Genomic DNA, 22,773 nt, shown 5'->3' on the forward strand with positions numbered 1-22,773 from the left:
CTGATACCGGAATGTCAAACCACACTGTTGAACACTGCTTGACTTGGGCTTTTTTCCTCTGAAGATGTGAATTTACATACCAAATATTTTTTCATGCAAATATTTTTATATTAAATGTATTGACTGTAGATATTTGCATGTTAAAATGTATTTTCATAATACATTTATCTTGTCCTTCAAATCCTGCTTCTCTTTGTTCCTCAAACCTGAGAAAGTGTCCCTCTTCAGTAGCTTTTGAGGAATGGTGTTCCTGAGTGTGCTTTTGAGCCTGATTCTTTGTATGAAAATTCAGGTGTCTGCTTCTTTCCTTTTGATCCAGTTTTGCTTGTGTTTACAAATGCTTATCGGGTTTTTTAATGAGATTTTTAAGCTTTCTACCAAGACATGAAAGTATTTTTGTTGGGTTTTTTTTTCTTTTCCTAATGTAATGAGCTTCAGTGAGAATCTTTGCATACAATTGCACACAAAAGGAGAAAAGCTAAAGCTCAGCTGTTTGCCATGGATGTGGCCTCGGTGCTGTGTAAGCCAACATACAACCTCTGCAGTTCCCTCTATGTCTCCCAGTGTTTTGTGAAAGAGCAGGCACCAGCTGGAGCTCAGTGGAAATTCTCTGGTGGTCCTTGAGTGTCCTGGAGCCTTGTCTTTAAGCTGTGGTTATGAGATGCTTTGAAAATGCTGTAATTGAGGAATTTCTTCATTCAAGCTGGGAAATGAGCTCTGAGCAGATATTAAACAGACCTTCTCTTCTGGGTGTTTGCTTGAACAGCTCAAGAAGGAGAGCTATAAAAAACCTTGGGAAGTGATAAGTGTAGTGTAAAATTACAGAGGAAAGTTTGTCGTAAAATGTACAATGGTCATTTTAAATGTCACTCCAAATTGTATGCTTTTTGGTTTTTATTTACCTCAACTAAAGATTATGCATTATCAGAGAACTTACTAATGGTTTTTAACCATTTTTCTAAAATTTTCCCTACATTTTCTGATTGTGATAGTTACTCACTTGTTCTCTTTTCATTTTAGGTAATCTGCAGAGATGCAAAGGGACATTAATTGTGTCCAGACTTGGAAGTTCCATGCACTGTCCTCCTTTAACTGACATTTTCCCCTGGTTTCCTTTTGTTTCAGGGGAAGCTTTCCCTGCACAGTGGTGAAGCATGAGTGCTGATGCCAGCCAGGTGGTGATCACTACTCCTCCCCCTGCCACGATGCCTCACAAAGAGCGGTACTTCGATCGCATCAACGAGAATGACCCGGAGTACATCCGGGAGAGAAACATGTCCCCTGACCTCAGACAGGACTTCAACATGATGGAGCAGAGGAAGAGGGTCACCCAGATACTGCAGAGCCCTGTGAGTGCCACTAATGGGGGGTAAAATGGAAAGGGTGTTATAAAAATAGAAATCTGTGCTACAGCTAGGTGGACTATCTCTGCACCCTCTTCTACGAAAAGTCACTAAACAGATTATCCAGCATTTTGTTGGTGTGGTGTTTTGTTTGTGGACAAGCAGCCTTTATAGTGTTTTTTTTTTCTCCTGATACTTTTATATTCTTATGGTTCATTGCATTGTTACAGAAAGATGTGGCTGGCTGCAGGGTTCCTAATTAAAACTTAGGAACGGGGAAGAGAGTGAAGGAGTCACTGGTCAAATAGGAACAAATTAGGGCATTACGTGGTGTTCTGCTTTCTGGGTTTGAATATTAACCTATCATTTGCATCAGGAATGCTTTAATTAACATTCATAATTAGGTTAAGTTTATTTAAAAGCTAGACTATGTTCTTTTTATGTCCTTGAGGGTGATCATACCCCTACTTGGCCATATTAGTGCTCATCTACTGGTTGTTTAAGTTCTGTACTTGTGTAGACTACATCTAATACTATTCAATCTATTGAACCACGTTTGTGGTAGTTTTAATTTATATTTTAATACCTGTATTCTTTGAGTTTAACCTGATGAGTACATTGGAAAGTACTGCTGTTGTCTTGAGTATTTTGAAGGCATAGGGAGTGAGTAAGGCCTGTGGAATGATCCTTTAGGAGTATCCATGTGTAATGCGAGTTTTGAGGATAATAGGACTGGGAAGGGGCTAAGCAGCTTTACAGATCCTTCTGTCTTCAGTTCCTCTGTAAATTGGGGTGCTTCTGTAATTTTTTTTTAAGCTTTTCCATATGTAAAGAGATTGCAAACAGCTGTTAGTAATCACCCTATTATAGTCATCCATGAATAACAGGATTGTTTGCTAAAGTGTTGTCCTGGAGTGTCTCTTGGATCTGTGTTGCTTTGACTATAACGTGAACCTGTTGACTAAGGAATTTATTATTTTTCAAGTCAATTTGTGCAAGCTTGGGTTTGCAGCCAGGCTCTTTTATAAGGAAAATACTCTAAGGAGGTTGCATAATGTTCTAATCATGATCATTTTATGTTAAATACTCAGTTGTAAAATGTGATCAGAGTCTACTCATTCCTGTTAAAATATTCACATTATGAGTAGCCAGGACTCACAGAAAGACTAAATCTTTAGCCTACCAGGTAAAAATAAGTTGGAGAGATCATTTGGTTTTGTATGTGATGGTGGGTTTTGGGTCCTTTTGACGACAGTATTGAATCTGATGAGTGTAACTATTTCATTAACATTTTGGGGCATCTTTTGCCAAGTCTGCCAGATGTAATTAAAGTCCCTTTGCCGCAGCCTCTGTGGTGTTTTATTTAGTAGATGCAGTGTCAGCATGCAGATTTTCAGAAGGGATGTGAAGAGGGGTATGAACCCCTGAGTTTTTAGGCTGCTGTTTTAACACAAGATTGTGGCACAGAGAGCTGCTGGGCTGCTTGTCAGTGTCCTGCTGCAAGAGAAGCTGAGCCCAGCACTTTATGGAAAGTGACTGTTCAGAACTGCCAATAAGTTGCAAGTTTTTGTTGTGTAAGGGAACAGTTGTCCAAATAAGCCAGGGTCCTGCTGTCTGCTTGGCTTAGAGAGAAATGGGAACGTGGGAGCTGAGTGTGGGATCAGGCACGAAGAGGAGTTGTCTGAGCTCCCACTTCCCCTCAAGTATCTCCTTTTATCCTCCCTTTTCCTGATACAGAAAATTTAGAGGAACTCTGCAGTGATTTCTCACGCAAGGAAATGAAAGCATTTTTATACAGTATCTGTGAGCAAATGTCCATCAGAATTTATTTGGGGTGGAAGGTGCAGTGTGCCAGGCTCCAGCTGCTGTGTGTCATACTGTTCTTGGGACTCAGGACTGAAAACATTTACCTTGTTCTCTTGAATTTAAAATTCATCACACAATGGCCAGAAAGTATTGTTCCTGTTACCAGTCTGTGTAACGCAGGTTCAGAATTGAACTGAAGAGCATTGTTTTTGTTCTATAGCTTCAGAATTACATTGTGTTAGATATTTTCATGGAACTTTGTTGCTTTTCTGGATTTTGTTCCACTTGACAGAGAGAATATAGTTGTAAGGTGTTTAGAAGAAGAGAAATTATGAGAGACAGTTTAAGGAAGAGCTTGCTTTGCTGGTAAATCTTCACCCAGTCTTATGTATATAATTGCTTTCAGATCAAAGAAATAGTCAGTGACTCCTCTTCTAGCAAGTATTAGTAAATATGAAGTGTACCTAGCAAGGATAGTAACTGTCTTAAAAGTACACAAGCATGTTATAGTGGTGATGAGGTGAGCTTTGAACATGCACTTTCTGTGAGCAGAGGTGCAAAACTAAAGGTTTAATCACTGTCACATAGTAGGAAGCTTAGTTACTAATTTAATCTGGTTTTATTAACAAGCTTTTTTTCTTTCTTTCAAGTAGGAAAATCAAAATCCTTTAGCAAGAAAATAAATTAGAGAATATATTTCAGGAACCACCGTATATTTTACTCAGTACATGTTGTTGTAAGGGCTACAGGCCTGACCAGACATCTTCAAACATCAAGCTGCTGCATCTCTCTGATGTCCTGTTTGGTGCCCATACTAGTGTGCAATCTGACTACTCCTTTCTGATGTGCAATTTCCCTTTCCTAAATTAAATAATTTAAAAGCTACTGAAAAGCTATTTCCATTACTTCTGATGTTTGCTAATGCCTTGGAGTCTGTTCATATTAGACCTTAAACAAATCATAGTTGTTTTCTGACCATTGCCCATGGAGAATGTCCTGACATTATCAGTGAGTTCTCAGATGTGTTTGCCTAATGCTGCATGTAGCCCCTGAGTATCTGATAGCTTGGAGAATCTGATAAACTGAACATGTTTGCTCTTCTGTGTGTGTTAGAAAGGTGGAAAGAAATTAAAATCAGCTGGGCCTGAGCAGCCTGATAGCATCCAGAAGTACTGCTGGCCAATCTTAGAACAAAGCCATTTAGGTTTATTTTAGTAACATCTTCAGTTTCAGAGGATTCAGGTAGCATGTTATTTTTAAAGAAAGGTAGTACATTCATGCAGTGGACTAGTTTTATTGCTTATTGGGCCCAAGATACTTGCCCTGTAATATAACCAGAATCTGAAAAGATGGGTTGGTTGTTTTGGGGTTTTTTATATTTTCCAACTTAACTCTGCAATTAAAGACAGTTTTGTCTGTATGCTAAACAGTCATATGTTGCTTGTTACACAGAGTTACTGTGTTTTTCACAGACCAAAAATATATTTGCTGTACCATCAAACTCCTTACTTTACTTATGGTATACAAGTCCTTCTGGCCTTTATTTCCTCCTAGCATTTTTCTGGTGTTGTCACCATAGCAACCAGAAACTCTTAAAACACTTTTTTAAAAAAGGGCAGTGGTTGTGCAATTATGGTGTGTATGAAAACTGAACAGCCAGTTCAGCACTGAGGAGCTGAGTGAGCATACAGATACAGATGGCAAGAAGACCCCCACAGCCATGGTGAAGCAGGGAAGAAGGTGTTGGATGTTTGCAGTGTCACACTGCTTCCAGTGCAGTGACACCTTGTGAAACTATTATCCACTTAGCAGAAAAGCTAACTACAGGCTTCAGCTAGCAGGATAATATGTGTGTGTATATATATATATTATATATTTCATTCTTTTTACTAATGTAAGAAGTTGTGTTTGAAGCAATGAGCTGAACAGCTGTTTCATGTAAACATAAAAATGCACGGTTATTGGAATTTAAGCGTGCAGTTTATGTTTTTAATTTACCAGTGAAGTTTTGTGTGGCTTCTTGAGACCCATTGGAAGTGCACTGGCTATTTTTACATATAAAATGCAGCTATTCGGAGCTGGGTTTTTTCTTAAGTTGAGCTCTGTGTTGACAGGATCCCATCAGGCTTTACTTTAATTTTGTGCTGGATCTAGAGAGTGTCTACCAACCCACCGTGACTCTGCAGGGAATTCAGGGCCACTCTGGCTTGGTACTGCCATTGCAGGAAGGCTCAGGTGAAACTATCCAGACTGAACAATTTTGGTAGGTTGTACTGAGGTTAAAAATGTACTTCTGTACTGTGCCTCCCTTCCTGCCTTGCACATGCACACACCCCCCTGCCTCCCACACTAGTCGGTCTTGCCCAAAAAAAAAGTGGGGAGATAACTATACAGCTTAGCAACTCTTCTATTCAGAGGTCTGCCTTAGCATGCAGCATGCAGGCAGATTTTTCTCCTCAAAAACAAGCAATCCCACCCACACTTGAATTTTTTTTCTGGATATGTTATTTTCAAACCATCAGGACAGAGATGAAGGATTATTTAATTTATTTTTTCCCCAGCTTTTGCAGTTGTTTAGTTTACTTTATTTTGTATTGAGTGAACATCCAGTATTTTTGCAATACCACTCCCTTTTGGCAGTTTATTTTCTTAAAAATATCAAAGTCCTTTCAGTTCCTCATATGTTTTGGCTTTTACTGCTCTTTTCTCAGAAGTTCAAAAGTCTTTCACATCCTTCAGAAGCCTCACCCTTTGGCCACAAAGGACTCACAACCTTTTGCATCACCTGAGGACCTTGTCACTGGGCAGTCCTCTCACTCTACAGCTCCCTGCTCTGGCTTTTGTCTTCTCTGACATCTTCCCAATATCCTACTGGGAAATCATGACTCTCCTCCCACTGCAATAGCTTATTGAGTTGCATGTTTTCGTCATACAACCTGTGCAGCATTTTGTTTTGAGGCAAGGGCCTTTTGTTTTGAGGCAAGGGCCTCAACTTGTCACATCATTGGAGACATACTACAAAATGTCCCTTAAAGATCCCCTGTGCACTGTGACAGCATTGTAAGTGAGAGGGAGTTTGTGGTCAGGGTAACATTGTCTCGAATGAAGGGCATCCACTAGACCTCTGTGAGGACCAAGAAATCCCCCTGCCCAGCTGTCATTCATTTCTGTTGCTGTGATGAGCACTGTAATTCACACCAAAGTCCTCCACCACAAGTGCACATCGTGAGAATTTCCCTTCTTTCTCACTATAAAACTGGGTTCCCTTCACTCCACTCTGTTTCCATATTGCTCCTTTCCACTTAGTTTGAACTGTGTTTTTTTCTCATTAGATATAAATACCACCAGATACATGTTGAACGATACCTGGAAAACCTTGGAAAGCCATGACTGGTGACTTTTCTCCTTGGCTGCAGGAGCATGTGCATCCAGAACACCCTGCAAGAGCTCTGCCATCCCTCCCAGAGCATCCTCTCCATATGTGCTCCCACACTTCCAAGTCCCTCACATACTGAAAAACCCAGTTAATTATGCTCAGAAATGCGTGAGACCCCTGACAAGCTGAAATTTGATTTTGTCTAGCATTGTACATTCCATTTACATTCATTACATTTCATTTACATTCCATTTAGCAGGATGTATGGTATGGCTTCACTCCACGAGAGAACACAAGGGAGGGACCCAGACCCCCATGCAGAGCAGCAGTTGTGTGAGTGGCTGGCTCTGGGCTGCTGGGGATGGGCTTGGCAAAGGAGCTCAGTGCTTCAGGTTTGGCTGTAATCATGGGGTATCTCTGGGCTGCTTATCACAGGAGTGATAAGCGGAGTGAACACTGCTGCAGCTCATGGAGGAAAACCAGTGTGCACCAGGTTAGAGGAGCCGGAAAAACTGGCACAGGCTGAGTTCTGTGTGGGGAGCACCTTGCTGTCAGCCCAGGCACTAAATCCAGCCCAGGTACCCTCACCTTCAGTGCAAGTGAAGAGATTATTATAACTTCAGCTAATTCCCCATACTTACTACCCAGCCTACTTCTTTTTGTCTCAATACAGAAGCCCCATCCCCCTTGTTCTCTTTCATGGCATTGACAAACACTTTTTGTGACTCTTATCTTCTCCCCGCCAGCCTTCGCTCCCTGGCGGTTTTTTTGTGGCCAGCTCCACCCTTTTCCACTGAGGGCACTGGCTGTTTGTATCTAAACTTCAGTCTTGAAAGAGCCTCTCAGGAGCCGTGCTGGCTGTGTCAGTGAAGGTCTTCCTCTCCTGTGTTTACAGCACAGGAACCAAAATTAACGTCTCTTCACTCTCGAGGACAAAATACCAGTTAAGTTTTGAAACTTTTCTTCAGTGGTGGAGATTTGGCTGAGAGACTCTGTATAGGTATGTTTAGATAAGTTGAATTATGCCCTTTTTAAAAATGGATTTAAGATATTAGAAACTCTGATCAAAATGGGCAAAAGTGAAAATGGTTGAATGGGTTTTTGTATCATTTGCCACGTTTTAGTCTAACAGCAGTGCTTTATAAGCTATTTTTCTGTAGAATGATGTGAAACTGTTTAGTCATTACTGTTATTAGTCCTAATGTGAGCACGTGCTTTCCCCTCTTAATGGTTTGCAGTGGTGTAGAGTACTTGTAGATGACTTGTATACCATTATTATTTGCTTATTATTTTATTTCTACTTCTTTTTATTGGATACATGTAGAAATCAGTGGTCAACAAAAAAGAAACAGCATAGTCAAAATACTTATAAGCCTTTGTACTTCTTAACATCCTTGGAGAGCTGCCTAGCAAGATGAAGAGACTAATACCAAGGTTTTTATTCTGCACTATGTATATGTGTATCCATGTAAAATAGGTTATTCTAGCAAGTTGATTATTCTAGTTCTTCCTGCATATATTGACTGAAAAATACTAGTTGTCAACTGGTACATGCAAATGTTGCTTTGATTCTTAAAAGCCCAAATTTACACTGTCAGCTCACAGTTAGACTGTACTTCTGAAATAAAATGGAAGTAAATGAGTCAGAACTGAGCTTGTTAACTTCACTCTTGACTTTCAGAGAACTTTTGCAGATCTAAGTTGAAAGATTTTTCCATCTAAACTGCCTGAATCTATGATGTGTATTTGGAAGATGATTACAAGTAGTTCTGGAGAAGTAATTTTATGATATTAGAAAGACCTTGACCTAATCATCCTACTAATGACTCCATCAAGAAAAGCTGTGTCTGTTCTGCAGGCTGTGCAGAACTTGTGAGGCTGTCTAAGCTGGTGTAAAAAAGCTGACTACAGTTTTAGAAAGAGTGAAATTCTGGAAACAGTTTTAGGAACAGGCTGAGCTGCCCTGTTCATTTTTACTGTTGAGTACTGGGGAAATCCATGTCTCAGAGCAAGCTGGTGGAGTGGCACTCAGAAGGTGGGTGAGGGGGAAGCAGAGCAGCAGCCTGCATTCTACCAAGGTCAGCCTACTCACTTGAGTGTCTAAAATAAAAGCCCTACTCAGCATCCTCCTGGCTGTGCACCTTGTCTGAAATGTCACTGTGCCTCCTTCCCAGTAGCTGTCACAGGCCCAGTTCTCATACCTTGGGATATTTCCTATCAGACCTTCAGTCTGATGCTGTTTGTGCTGTTTCAGCACAAACAAGGGGGACACAGGTGCTTGGCTGGGCAGGTGAGGTCCCTGAAGACAGAAGGATGCTTGTGCAAACAGGAGATGATTCCCAGCTGTGGAGGGGTGGGTTAGCCAGGCTACATCCTCGCTGTGCGCAGGCACAGGCAGGTGTCCAGCTGTGTCGAGTCCAGCTGTGTTGACAGGATCACGGGCAGCCAAGAAGTGCTGTGCTGCTCACTGTGGGATTTGTACCCCATTGTAGAAAGTCACTGCTCTTAGTGTCTCATGTCTAAAGTTGTCATGGTTTCAAACAAACAAACAAACAAAACAATGTACATGTACCCAAAGAGCCTACTAAATCCCAAAACTTTCTCTTGATTGAGCAATGCTGAGCATACAGCTGACTAACATAATTTTTCATTCATCTGACAGTACAGTTTTTGCTTTGTCAGCATTTCAAATACTACATCTGAAATTACCTTTCTACTTGAAAAATATCTGCTTTGTGCTGGAGCAGCATGTTTGTCACCTCTTTGAAAGCATCTCTCTCCAGTATGACTTACTTGTATGACTTTTGCTTGATCATTTGTGGGCAGTGTAATGCCACACATATATAAATATATTACAATCTCATGAATTAAAGCAAAACCAAACCATTTGGTCTCCAGGCCCTAGTTAGGTTTTTAGAAGCAGGCTCCTGCTGCTCTGGTCAGATCCCAGAATCAGAGCCTTGCAAGCTTGTGGTTTTACAGAAATCAGTCTTGTACAGTGAAATAAATACCCAATAAATATAATTCATTTAATGAATCTTATTAAAGGTAAATTGTTGACCACAAGAACGTGGTGCCCTTCATAGAAGCCCACTGGGATGACCAGAAATGGAGGAAGGTTGTGTTAGCACGTGTGGGGTGGTTACCTAAGGATATGCAGCTCCAAGTTTCAGAGGTCTGTAGTGAAATATTCATTGATAGCCATGTGGCAGGCTGCAGGCTGCTAGAAAACATCATTATGCACTGGCATGTGGATAAATTGCATACCTGATTTTATGCACTTCATCCATATTCTCACCTGCTTTACTGCTCATTCCAAACCTCCACATTTGCTACTTTCCTGGCTCTTACCTATCTTCTCTTATTTCTAAAACTGTTTTTAAGGGAAGCTGCTTGTTTGGTTTAACAGAGCTGTTGATACAACACTAAATCCTCATTTCTAGTAGTCTCAGCAAATGTGTAACACACTACTGTTAGCATTAAGGTGCAAAATTAAGCTCAGAAGAAGGAAGCTAACATGATCAAAAAGCAGAAGAATTAAAAATACAATATACAATAAACTAAAAAATCTTTCTTTCAAAAATTTCCCAAAATACTAATATTACCTTTTTTTTCTTCTATGGAAGTAACATTACTTGTACAGGTTTAAAAAACCTCCAGAAGTCTGAGTATGACTAATAAGAGTTTACTATTAATGTTTTTGCAGATCTTTTTTATAGTCCTTGTTGGGTTGAAGGAGCAATAATTTAATATACTGCAGAGAAGTGGGCAGCCTGGTCCAGCACTCTGCTACCCTTGATCTAAAGCTCTTCCTCACGTTGAGCTGGAGCTTCGCACGTTTCAGTTTATGGACATTGCTCCCTGTCCTCCACTTCTTCTCCCCCAGTTAGGTTTTTTCCTCTCTCAGTTCTGTGCTTTTTCTTCCCTTTTCCTCATCTGCTCCTTTCTCCTGCTGCATAGACCTTACCAACAGCAGCCACAAAAGAGAAAAATCTGACTTTGCCTATGCATCTTCAGGCTGGTGAGAGGTTCTTCAGCTGTTGGGAGATGCCACGTGAATATTCTGGTCTACACTGAGAGATCTGTGCAGCAGATCCATCAGAGTCAGTCAGGGGAAATTTTTAGAGGACTTAGGGAGATCTGGCAAGTCTCAGGTACAAACATGATCCTGACAAAATTATTCTAAGGAGAGCACTGATATCTGAAAAGTTGCTAATTAGTAGTCATGGAGACTCATCTGTCCAGCTGAGGAGGCTGTATCAAGTAGAATCTTGAGGATTTCTTTGTGGGGTTCAGTAGCACTCTCTCTTACTAATCAAAACCTGTTGGTGAGCAGACCCAAGGGATTGGTGGATTTTGCCCAACAGAGTGGGTGTTTTGAAGGACTGAATTAAAATTCAGTGAAGAAATTACATTTGTCATACAGAACTGTTTTCTTTCTTTAATTGAGAGCAAGTGCTCTGCCAAGGAAGGCAAACTGAAAGGAGCAATTACTTACAGGGAATAGTCTGGAGTTATAATAGGAGCCAGCTGCGTGGTAAAGACACCAAATGTCTTTTTGGAAGGAACCAGGAGGAGTGTTCACAATCCACCTCAGCTCGTGTTGTGTGCAGCTTTGGGTACTGCAAGTTTGGGGAAAAGCTGCAAGATGCTGCCAAGAAGTAATGAGAGGGCTAGAAAATGTAACCTATAAGTTTGAAGGAGCAGAATTTATTTAGTCTAGGAATGTCAGTACTGCAGTGGTCCTAGGACAGGGGTTTGTTGTAGATAGGGAATAATCTGTTTATCATCTCATGTATATCTTATACTATGTCCACAGTGCATAGTATATTAAATTTGATAAGGAACAGGCTTTGTCCACAGTGCATAGTATATTAAATTTGATACCATGAAAACTTTTTCATTATATGTTCTGCAAGAGTTTATCTCTTGGGCTTGCAGTCACTTTATTCAGAAAAAGAAGGAAGGTTTTTTTCCCTTTGGGGAAGGAAAGAAATAGAGAGGAGATAGCATTCCTTCTAGTTTTTGCATGTCTGTGATATTATTTGAGCATGGATGAGCTCCAGTTTTCCAGTTGTTTATAACTTTATCAAACTTGAATGGGTTTTCAGAGGGATTACATTATTTAAAAAATATCCAGCACAGAAAGCAACACATCCTGATAAAATTTCAATTATCTCTTCCAAAATATGGACAACACTTTAATTACTGATAAAAATGGGTTTAATAATTTTTTAAAAATACATTTTATATTGTTTTGTACTGTGAAATAGTAAATCCTCTGTGACCAAACTCCTCCTTTCTGCCCCCTAAATTGCCAGTACCTAGCATACAAAGTTTAGGTCAGATGATTAAGTCTGACAAAGTTAAAACAGCTAAAAACAAAGTCTATGGGGAAGTTTCATGTAACATTAATATGAGGTAAAACTACCAGCCCCACCTATAATAGAAATAAGATTATCAAGGCCGGGTTTCCTTGATGTTTCTCAAATGTTTCTACAGGCTTTTAGAGAAGATCTGGAATGCCTTATTCAAGAACAGATGAAGAAGGGCAATAACCCCACTGGACTGCTTGCATTACAGCAGATTGCTGAGTACATTACAGCGAGCACTTTTACAGGTTTTTCCTCAACTCCACTCAGTAAGTGAATTATACATAAACTGCTCTCTTTTTTTTTTTTTTTTTAATTATTACCAGGGCTTAGGAATGCTGGGATCTCCTCTTTCCTTGGATAAAAATTCTGTCAGAGCTTGCTTCAGCTGTGAAGTAGTGCAGATGGTGGCCTTAACTTGCTTTTTTAGGCTTCATTCTCTCAAATTCTTTGACTTGTATAATGATATCCAAAATGGTTGGAATCCTCAAACTCAGTCATTCTGTAATTTGTTAATAAAAGTTGAACTGACATAGGGAACAAAATGTTGTGTTCTGTTACTATTAGGAGTTTAACATAAATATGAACTGAAATGTGAAATAGAAATACATTTAGTTTCTTTATTTTTCTACTCTTGCATATAGATTGTTACTAAAAAAAAAACCAAGAACTCTGAGGTAGGGAGAATCCCCTGGCAAACTGAATTATCAGATAAACAGCTCCCACAGTTAAGAACTTCTAGTTCAGCTTCTAGTCTGCAGTCTACTTGTAAAGATGTCACTGGGATCTCGCAGTTAACACCCAAGTTCTTTCCAAGTCATGAAGCACTGAGACATTCAAGTCAGTTTAAGTTCTGTGGGTGGACATCATATGGGAACTTACAAGCCTGAAGTACAGTGGCAGCTGTCAGCATTCATCATCTTTGGAGATTTGGTCCCAAAATGGTACTTCAGGGTTTATTTAACAAAATGAGTGGAAGAGAACAGAGAGCCCAAATAACCTCGTATGCCCATCTCTGGTTGGTTACTGAGACTCTGTGTCCCACTGTTGTCTCTGCTGTGTTTGCTAGGGACAATGGGGACAGATCTCAAAGTACACACTCCTTTTGTTGAAAACCAAAATTACTATTACCTCTTTTGGTCTTAACTTTCCCTCTAAACAAAGGTTGTGGGCTCTCAGAAGGCTGTCATGCATTCATGAGAAGCACCAGGGGTATGTTCGTGTAGTCACAAGTCAAAGACAGAAACTGATTTCTCTGTTAAGAGGTGATATCTTCTATCTAAGGGTTTGAGAACTCTTGCACTAATCCTAATTTCTTCATTAGGGCTGAATTGAAGTGCTGAGACTGAGATATCTTTTTAAATTAGTTTCGCTGGTGTCAGAAGCTGGTGTCATCCCATCTACAAGGGATGTCTTCTCCTGTAACAAAAAACCTCAAAGTAACATATAAAAATACTTCATTAGTGACAAAAGTCTTAGAGCACAGTTCCAGTCCCATGTAGGACATTGATTCAGGAGTCAGCTCAGGAAAACCTTTATTCAGTCTCATAAATGCTGATACTGCTGTGCTAACCATTTGCTAACCACACTGCATCTGGAAGATCGTGGCATAGCTGGAAATATGTTTAACTGTCTAACTGGCCATAATTTATTTTTGTCTTTTTTCAGGCCATGGAATGATTACACCCATCAATGACCTACCTGGGGTAGATACCTCCTCATTTGTTAAGGGAGAAAAACTCACTCGTTGCAAGTTGGCCAGTTTATACAGATTGGCTGACTTGTTTGGGTGGGCACATTTGCCAAATACCTATATCACAGTAAGTATTTTAGAGAAAAAAAACTTACTTAGAAACTCACCTATTCATTCAAATTATTTTTCCCCCTGATTAATGTAAATTAGATCAGTAATCCATTTCCTGTCTCCTTTGCAGGTAAGAGTAAGCAAAGAACATGACCACATTCTAATTATTCCAAGAGGGCTGTCCTTTTCTGAAGCTTCAGCTTCTAATTTGGTACGTGTTTCACCTGCTGTAATAACCAACAAGGTTCATCCTGTTTTCTAAAATACTTCTGTGGCTGCTTAAATGGACTTCTGTAATTATGCTGTTGTTTGGGGTTTTTTAATATTTACCCACCAGATGAAAAGCTGATTAACTGCTTAGATGGTTGCAGCCTTTGTTGCCAGTATTTCTTCTTGGGTTTAGTTTTACTTTTTGTTTCTTTGTCTCCAGCTTCCATGTGGAGCAGGAAAGTTTTGTGTTCCTGTCTGATGAAGCTCACCATAACCTCAGTGTAGCCTCTTATAACCTGAGAGTGTGGCAACACATGTGAAATGACTCTGTAGGAGTAGTGTTATCAGAATCACCTCTTACCTTTAGAAGTGAGGAGATAAAGTCAAATAATCTTCCCCAGGCCCAGCAAATGAGCTGGGTGAAGTTACAGGCTGGTATTTCGGCAGTGGTAGCTGCTAAATCACACATCTTTTGGTGTAGAACCTGCCATATGCTCTTCATGTCAGTGCCTATCTGTAAAGAAGCTGCCTCAAGGTGAAAGGGGTACCAAAATGAGACTGATACTATTACACAGCAAACACAGAACCAAAATACCATGACACATAACCCTGCTGTAGTTTTTTGTTGATCCAGGAATTACTATTTTAATAATTCCAATTACTATTTTAGTAATTCAAATTAATCTGAAAATTCCTTGTGCATTGAATATTCTTACTAGAAATTTCTCAGGCTCTGAGTTACCTTCATATTTAAAATGTAGGAAATGTTAATGGAATGCATTTTTGAAAGTCAGAAATAAGGAAAGGTCAACCTGACTGAAGTAGAATATATGTTGTATCAGGGTCTAAACCTTACTTCTTCCATGACTGAACTACCAACAGCTGTCAAGGGTTATCAAGTACAAGCAGGGTGGTTTATTGACACACACATTCATGGCTGCTCTCCTACCTTTTTTGTGCTCTGAGCCTTGAATATGTGCGAGGAAATTTGGTGCTAAATACGAAAGGAAGACTATTTTATTGATAACTGGAGTTGTCACAACCTTTCTGAGTGTCATTTCTCTGTTTGCCTTTTTCAGGTTAAGGTGAACATCCTAGGAGATGTAGTGGACCAGGGAAGCACAGCTCTCAGTATTGACAGTGTGGGCTTCAGTCCACACGTGGCCATCTACTCCACCCGCCCCGATGTCAGATGTGTCATACACATCCACACCCCTGCCACAGCTGCTGTAAGTCTTCCTCTGGCACAGACTGAAAGAAAACAGCTTTACCTTATGAACTTACGGCGTATTTCTCCTCACAGCAGTTTAATTTTTGGTTTATTATCAACTCTGCACTGCTAAATAAAAGTGTGAGAGAGGGCTGGGCCACCACAGTGGAATGGCATCAGAATAAACTGATGATCAGAGATTATTTTACCAAGGTTGAGGAGGTTGTAAAGCAAATATTAAAAAGATAAAGCAAATAATTTACACAAGCTTTATTTATAGTATCCTAGATAATATAATATGCTGTATAAATAATCTTCATTTGCATTATGCAGCTCCATTTTTTAATGGTTTGATTAGTTGTTACACTTAGTTTGGATTTACCTCGGTATTCAAATGTTATAGTTAACATAAACTTTAAATGGTCTGGATAATAATGATAAAAATGTAAGGAGACCTGAAAGAATTGGTTTAAAATAACTAAATTCTTATTTATTTTATCTAGAAATGCATATGCATATATATACATATATATATATATATATATATATATATATATACATGTATATATATACATTCCTTGGCTACAGACAAAATATAAAAGAATGAATAATTTCTTTTCTGCTAGCTTTTTGAAGTAATAAATGTGAGAAAGAAGGATAAGCCATTAAGTAAGCTGAGAATTAAACATGAATAAAATTCACAAAAGTTTCCTCTGATAAATATGTCCCTAGACTGGGTAGCAGCACCTCTGTCACCCTATTGCAAATCAGACTGGTGGGGGAGTTGTTTCTATGCTCTCCCTGTGGAGTTTGTCTCTCTTCTACCAAAGTACACCCTGCTAAGGCTTGGGTGGTTGAGATGTGAGTTTTAAGAGTTCCATTTTTCCCTAGTTACCAGCATTCCATTTTCATGAAACAGGTTTCTTCTATGAAGTGTGGCATCCTTCCCATATCACAAGAGGCTCTGATTCTGGGAGATGTTGCTTATTACAACTACCAGGGATCTCTTGATGAACAGGAAGAGAGAATTCAGCTTCAAAAAGTTCTTGGACCCAGTTGCAAGGTATTCAACCTCATTTATGGTCTTCATAAACAATTTTCATGTCCTGCTCCAGTTTCTACCATTTAACATTAGTGTCTTCATTTACTAGGTATTAGTTTTGAGAAACCATGGTGTGGTAACACTAGGAGAGACACTGGAAGAAGCATTCCACTATATTTTCAATGTGCAACTGGCCTGTGAAACTCAGGTGAGAGAGAATTTATCTGTGTTTCATTTCAAATACTTGTGCTGCAGAGTTACAGATTGTACCCCAGATGGGAATTCCTCTTAGATCACACAGTTTTGGAGTTGTGGAATCCAGTAATCCTGTATACCTGGTCAAAGAGAGTCTGGAGTGATCAGGGAATCACTGAGGGAATAGCACAAATACTCACTCTAGGAACATTGACACAGTCTCAGTGGTGTTACACTCCAAAGGGTACAGGAGGTTTTGTTCCATGCTGTGCAGAGTGAGCCTCATGCAGGGAATCTGTCAGATGATAGATTTGCTGGTACTCACTGCATGGGGAAGTGTGACTTAAGATCTCTTGAGAGCCAGCTCCTTTACTGAAGCTGAATGTTGTGACAAGAAAAGCTTCTCTCTGTGATCTCAGATTTGTGAAGACAAATTAAAAGAAGGTCTTTAGAGCAATGGTAGTGGGTGGCATATTTAAAAATAACTTGAATCACAAATTCACTGTTTCCATTCCATCTAACTTTAGCCACCTGGTTAGGTATCCAGATGTTACCTATAACACATGAAGAGAGACCACTGAAAATGTTCTCACCTTTCATAAGTTTTGAGCCCGTCCCCAGAAACTTCATCACTTTGTTCTTGTTCCCCAGTGATTCTGTCCTCCCAAAGAGGCATTTGGATGTGCAAATGGCAGGCTCCCATTCCTGTGAAGAGAGGCCACTGAAAATGTTCTCACCTTTCAGAAACTTCATCACTTTGGTCTTGTTCCCCAGTGATTCTGTCCTCCCAAAGAGGCATTTGGATGTGCAAATGGCAGGCTCCCATTCCTTTCCTTCCTTGCCCTACCATTCCTTTGAGTTCAGACACTCTTTCATTTTGAAACTACAAGAAAAATGAAAAGTTTTTAATCTTGTGATGCAGAAAGCTGTTTTTAAGGTACTCTGAAAGCAAGTGTTTCAATCTACTCCTTTTGAAGTGCAATTAATTGCAGATTATATAATGCTTTCTGTAGCAGTCACTTGCTATGTATTTTAATACATTTTTTGGACAGTAGAAAACTAGCTTGAGAAGTAACCACAGCATGTATTTAAGCAACCTCCTACTGCAAATTCAGAAAAGCAGAGCATACAAAAGCTTTTTCACAAATGAAATGTACTCCCTGCTGTCTCTAGGTACATGCACTAGCTGGAGCAGGTGGGATAGACAATCTCCTACTACTGGATCTGCAGAAGTTCAAGCCTTCCACACACGCCGTGGCAGCAATGGGAGGAGGTGGAGTTAATATGGCTTCACAACAAAAATGGAAAGTTGGGGAGCAAGAATTTGAAGCACTCATGAGGATGCTGGACAACCTGGTGAGAGCACATTGCTGGTGATATCTATGTAGTCCTGTAAGGTTTTGAGTGTATGATTAACTTTTGTAAAGCAAACAATTCTTTAGTCATACTGTTTCTGACAGCAGTAGTCTGTCTTAAAAAGAATTTATAATGCTTTGAGCTTCAATTTTGTCCCACTATCTTACAAATGTATAGCAACTTAATAGTGAAAAATCTTAATTTTAATTTTTTAAACATTTTTTTCTTTCTTTCCTCCTCCACAGGGATACAGAACTGGCTATGCCTATAGGCAACCATTAGTCAGGGAAAAACCCAGACATAAGAGTGATGTTGAGATCCCAGCCACTGTGACTGCCTTTTCCTTTGAAGATGATACAGTCCCACTTTCCCCCCTGAAATTCCTTGCACAGAGGCAACAGAGAGAGAAGACAAGATGGCTGAACTCTCCAAACACATACTTGAAAGTTAATGTGCCTGAGGAGTCCTGGAACGGGGAAACCAGTCCCAGGACTAAGATCACGGTAGGTTGAGATGTTGGACAGTCACTTTGGTTTTGCCCTACTTGAAAGTAAGTCATGCACAGTTTATATGAGGAAATCTTGAATAGGATTAACAAATAAGTTTATTGAGCAATTTAAATTGGCTTTTCAGAGCCTTAATGACATTGGTACTAAGGGTCTCCTCCCTTTGAGGAGACAGGGGTTGACTGTAAGAGTAACACTTTATGATAAAATTTAACAATGATTTTGCAGTTCTTTTTATTCCTGAAATAGAAAACAGTTTTTCTACCACTTCTTCTTGTGCTATTAGTTATCCACTAAATATAGTAAGGCTTTAAGTCAGCCGTGGGTTGTTCTTCTTTCACATGAAGGAGACACAAGCTCTAATTCATCTCTTGCTGTCCCCTTTCTATTTGTGAGCCTGCTGAAAACAGCTTTCAAAAGGTCTGTTCGTGCTACAGGCTTTTAACGATGATGATTTTCCCCTCCTGCAGCTCAGCAAGATGCTTACACTTAGTTTCCTGCCTGCAGAGAGGTGGCCCTCGTGGGACTACAGAGCGTGTTATTGCTCTTCAGCTGCTCCCAGTACAACTATAAAAGCATCAGCTCCTCCTGCTGGCAGGCTGGCAGGTTTCTAAACTTGAGTTTGGGAAAAACACCCTGCTTGAGAAGGGAAAAAAACTATAGTCAGTGTGTGGTCAGCAGAGGTGGAAGTTGTTTGCATGAGCAAGGGCTCTGGATCTATGTGCCAGTTACTAGAAAGTGTGATCCTTTCTAAATTCAGCATCATTAGTACACAGCTGACACTGCATTTTTCAGGAATGTATGTCAGTATTTACAAAATTAGTCATGTTCAAGGCAACTTAAAATCCTCTTGGGCAAACACACAGACCTGTAAAGGAATTGGAATTATTTTTAGGTGTCATGTGGAATTGAAAATAAAGTCAGAAAGTCCTTTCTTGATATCTCTTCTTTGACATTAAGAACACAGAGAATTGTTCCTTTCCATCATACTGGGTATTTTAGCTTCTATCTTTTTTTTTCCCCCTCTTTAAGTGGATGAAAGCTGATGACTCCTCCAAGACTAGTGGAGGAACGCCAATCAAAATTGAAGATCCAAACCAATTTGTTCCTCTAAACACCAACCCAAGTGAAGTGTTGGAAAAGAGAAATAAGGTAAAATGAACTGAAAATTGTAACATTTCCAAATAAAATTATGTGTTCAAGTAATGATTCAGCAGAGAAGTAAAATAACATTTTCAAATGTTTTGATTTTATTAAGAAGGTTCTTACACTATATGTGATTTTTGGCACCAAAGACATATATCTAAATGTATGATATACATAAAATCTGTAGAAATGTATGCAATATTTATATATTTAAATTTTGAATGCAATAGTCTGATGAAGGATGAGTGTTAACTCTGGAAATGATAGATTTGGAATGGTAGTCTCTGTTATTTAGTATTTTATTTAGTAGATAATTACGTGTCAACACCAACAGAATTGCTATGCATCATCTGCAACATGATTCAATCTCAGACTCTAATCTTGTTCTGTTCTGTTTTAATTTGCCTAGTGCTTGTTAAGCTGGAATTTCTAACGGCAGTAAAAAAAGAAAATGAGAGATTATTGTTGGATCTCTCTGTAAACAGAAATATCACTGTGCTTTTCCCTTCCAGCATGAAAGGCACTGATTATCAGACTGACCAAATACTCCACCCTCAGCATAACTATATTAACAGATATTCAGGACACTTTTCATTGGATTGCATATTTTTTTCTTTCTTGGAAAGCACTGTATCAGTGTCCTTGGGGACTGAAGTGGCGTTAGAAGGAGTAACTCCTTTCCTCAGAACTGGAAAGGCACCCTCTAATCATCCAGAGATTAATAATACATGTCCCAGGCAATGATTTTTAAATTCATGCATGTCACTGGCTCACAGAGAGTTTATTCCTAATTCTCTGCTATAAGATTTTTTCTATATGATCTGTATTGGTATTTATATCTTATCTGTCGATCTCTTAAGCTCTGACAATTAGAAGCTAGGGCTGTTATTTTAGGGAAAACTATAAACTATTCACAGAAGGAAAAACTTTACCCATCTGTGTGACCACAGAGTTTTCTCCAATAGCTGAACATGCATCCTTTATGATGTGGAGAGGACAGTTCAGGGCCTATTCCTGGGAGTTTTTTTCTAAATGTTGGCTTACAAAAAGTGCAAGAACTGGGACTGGGGTATATGTTTGTGAGTATTGGAAGAGCCAAACAACATATGCTGTGTATTCAGAGGTGGAAGAAGAGTTCTTAATCTTTAGGTGCAGCAGCACACAGCTTGACTCTCCAGCCATTCACTGCTGCCTGTGTTACTGGTTTTGCAAAACTGATGTGCATAGGGTTCATTAAAGAGAAATATCTTTTTCTAACCTGGTTTATTTTCTTTCTATAGATAAGGGAGCAAAACCGATATGACCTAAAGACAGCAGGACCTCAGTCTCAGCTGCTCGCAGGGATTGTTGTGGATAAAAAGCCAAGTTCAGTGAGTACAACATAATTAACTAATTTGCAGATGTTCAGGTAATTTGGCTGTCTGTCTTTCAAATGTCAGCTTGGGTCATTTTCATTCTGAATGTGTTGTTAGAACTGATTATTTTAATGCCAGTTTTAGAGGTGTGATGCACCTTATTCATGTTTCATTTTAAAGGTTTTAAAAGTTGGTTTCAAATTGAGATGTGCATGTTAAGTTTACTGCCATTAATGTTAATGAAGTAGGATCCTTATCTAAGCTCATTTAAGTGAGAGAGGAAGAACTTTGGAATGCATGGGGCCAAAAATAGCCTTCATTAGTCTGTGGAAGTGATGCTAAAGATAACAATTGAGTCCAAGAAGTAGCTGAGTTAAAAAGGTGGGATGTGACCATGTGGAAGGCAGCCTTCATTAGAAACAGGCTTCTTATTGGGAGAGAGGGTTTCCAGTTTCTTACCTGCCCATATTAATATTTTCTTGACTAGAATATACTTCCAAACACTATAGATATTCCTAATAAGGTTATCCAACATACTGTGGTGAATTGGAATTCTAAGTTTCCAGCTATCCAACAGTTAGTACATGTGTGTTTTAATTCTGTATTCCCTGCCAAAACTTTGTCATCAAACTGGCCAAAAAAAAAAAATACCTGAACGTTTTGCTTGTTGCTTCATATTTTTTAACTGTTAAATTCTTTGGCTTTCTCCTTCCCAGCCAATGCAGTTTGATGATGAGCATGCACCCCCAGCACCGCCCAACCCGTTCAGCCACCTCACTGAAAAGGAACTGGAAGAGTACAAGAAAACCATTGAGCGCAAGCAGCAGGGCTTGGAAGGTCAGCAGTGTGGTTTGAATTGCTGGGGTTTACATTTTAATAATCAGCTTGAAAATATCTACTGTAAAAAATGTGTACATGTTAGTTATTAGCATATACTGCTGGCAACTAGCTTAGAACGAATCATTCCTTGAGGTGGTAGAATTCTTTTGTTAAATGTGGTTCATTCTTTTAGTTTAGTTAGTGCTGAAAATAAAGCAATTAAAGGTTTGCAGAGAAATGGGGTTGACAAAAACACAATTAACTGTAATGAATTTTTATGTCAGAATCATAGAATAACTTAAGGTGGAAGAATCCACAAAGGTCATCTTAAGCCAACTTCTCCTCAGAGCTGATACTAAAGTTAGATCAAGTATCTCAAGTCTGTGCCAAACTGAGGAAAAGTTTACTGAGATGTTTGGCCCTGGCTTCTCTAATTTTACTTGTGTTCTCTCAGTGTGCAAGTCTCATCTACTTTCACTTTTCATATCTTCTTCCCATACTACTATTCCGTAAAGAATTACTAATTCAGAGTTGATTCCAGTTTTTAACAATAACACTTACTGTGAATTCTTCTTCACTAATACTGTGTAATAAAACAACTTTGCTATATGTCACACTCAGGATATAGTGTAATTGCTTACTGTACCAGCAGACTGTGGCAAGATAAAACCATGGGACATGCTACTTGGAATGCAGTCCTGCCACCTTTTTTAATGCTTTCTAATAAAGAACTAATATATACCAATTTTATCAGATAAAACAAATCTATAATTCTTTAGAGTTTCAGCTGTGTATTATACCTTTGTGCTGTTGTCAGCATGAGTAACACAAAGCTGTAGCAGACCTGTAAATCTTGTAGCATCAACACTGACACACTTGCTTGATTTTCACTTTTGCTTGGCTACTAACTCACATCTTGTCCTGCAGATGCTGAACAGGAATTATTCTCAGATGACGGTTCATCTGTGTCACAAATTCAGTCACAAACTCAATCCCCGCAAAATGTCCCAGAAAGATTAGAAGGTATTCCATGCAATTTCTGTTTGATGCCAAGGGCTCCAATAACCCAAGTCCTCGACTCTTCTGCTGCATTTTTACATTTGCATGAAGTCAACTGAGTCAAAAGGAGCCCTCTTTTGCAAAGTTTGGGTGGTACTCTGTCCAGAAAACTATTTTTCCCCCACTTTTTCTAATACAACATTCTCACAAACAGAAGACAACTCAGGGCATGCT

General features: G+C 39.3%; 1 protein-coding gene across 5 annotated transcripts in view; it reads left to right on the top strand.

Moving 5' to 3' along the window:
- Positions 1 to 22,773, top strand: part of ADD3 (adducin 3) — a 91,972-nt gene that overhangs the window by 66,307 nt on the left and 2,892 nt on the right. For 4 of the 5 annotated variants that reach the window (XM_039708977.1, XM_039708975.1, XM_039708978.1 and 1 more), the window contains 13 exons: positions 1,126 to 1,349; positions 12,028 to 12,166; positions 13,566 to 13,717; positions 13,832 to 13,912; positions 14,991 to 15,140; positions 16,041 to 16,184; positions 16,273 to 16,371; positions 17,532 to 17,714; positions 17,960 to 18,217; positions 19,253 to 19,372; positions 20,647 to 20,736; positions 21,438 to 21,558; positions 22,468 to 22,563. In XM_039708977.1, the coding sequence (XP_039564911.1) occupies positions 1,155 to 1,349; positions 12,028 to 12,166; positions 13,566 to 13,717; positions 13,832 to 13,912; positions 14,991 to 15,140; positions 16,041 to 16,184; positions 16,273 to 16,371; positions 17,532 to 17,714; positions 17,960 to 18,217; positions 19,253 to 19,372; positions 20,647 to 20,736; positions 21,438 to 21,558; positions 22,468 to 22,563 (1,828 nt within the window). In that variant the 5' untranslated portion in view covers positions 1,126 to 1,154. The remainder of the gene's footprint in view (positions 1 to 1,125; positions 1,350 to 12,027; positions 12,167 to 13,565; positions 13,718 to 13,831; positions 13,913 to 14,990; positions 15,141 to 16,040; positions 16,185 to 16,272; positions 16,372 to 17,531; positions 17,715 to 17,959; positions 18,218 to 19,252; positions 19,373 to 20,646; positions 20,737 to 21,437; positions 21,559 to 22,467; positions 22,564 to 22,773) is intronic. The other variant, XM_039708979.1, reaches the window with a different exon arrangement.

This window comes from Passer montanus, unplaced genomic scaffold (assembly GCF_014805655.1).
Source record: "Passer montanus isolate IOZ18808 unplaced genomic scaffold, ASM1480565v1 scaffold21, whole genome shotgun sequence".
In the NCBI taxonomy this organism is placed as follows: Eukaryota; Metazoa; Chordata; class Aves; order Passeriformes; family Passeridae; genus Passer; species Passer montanus.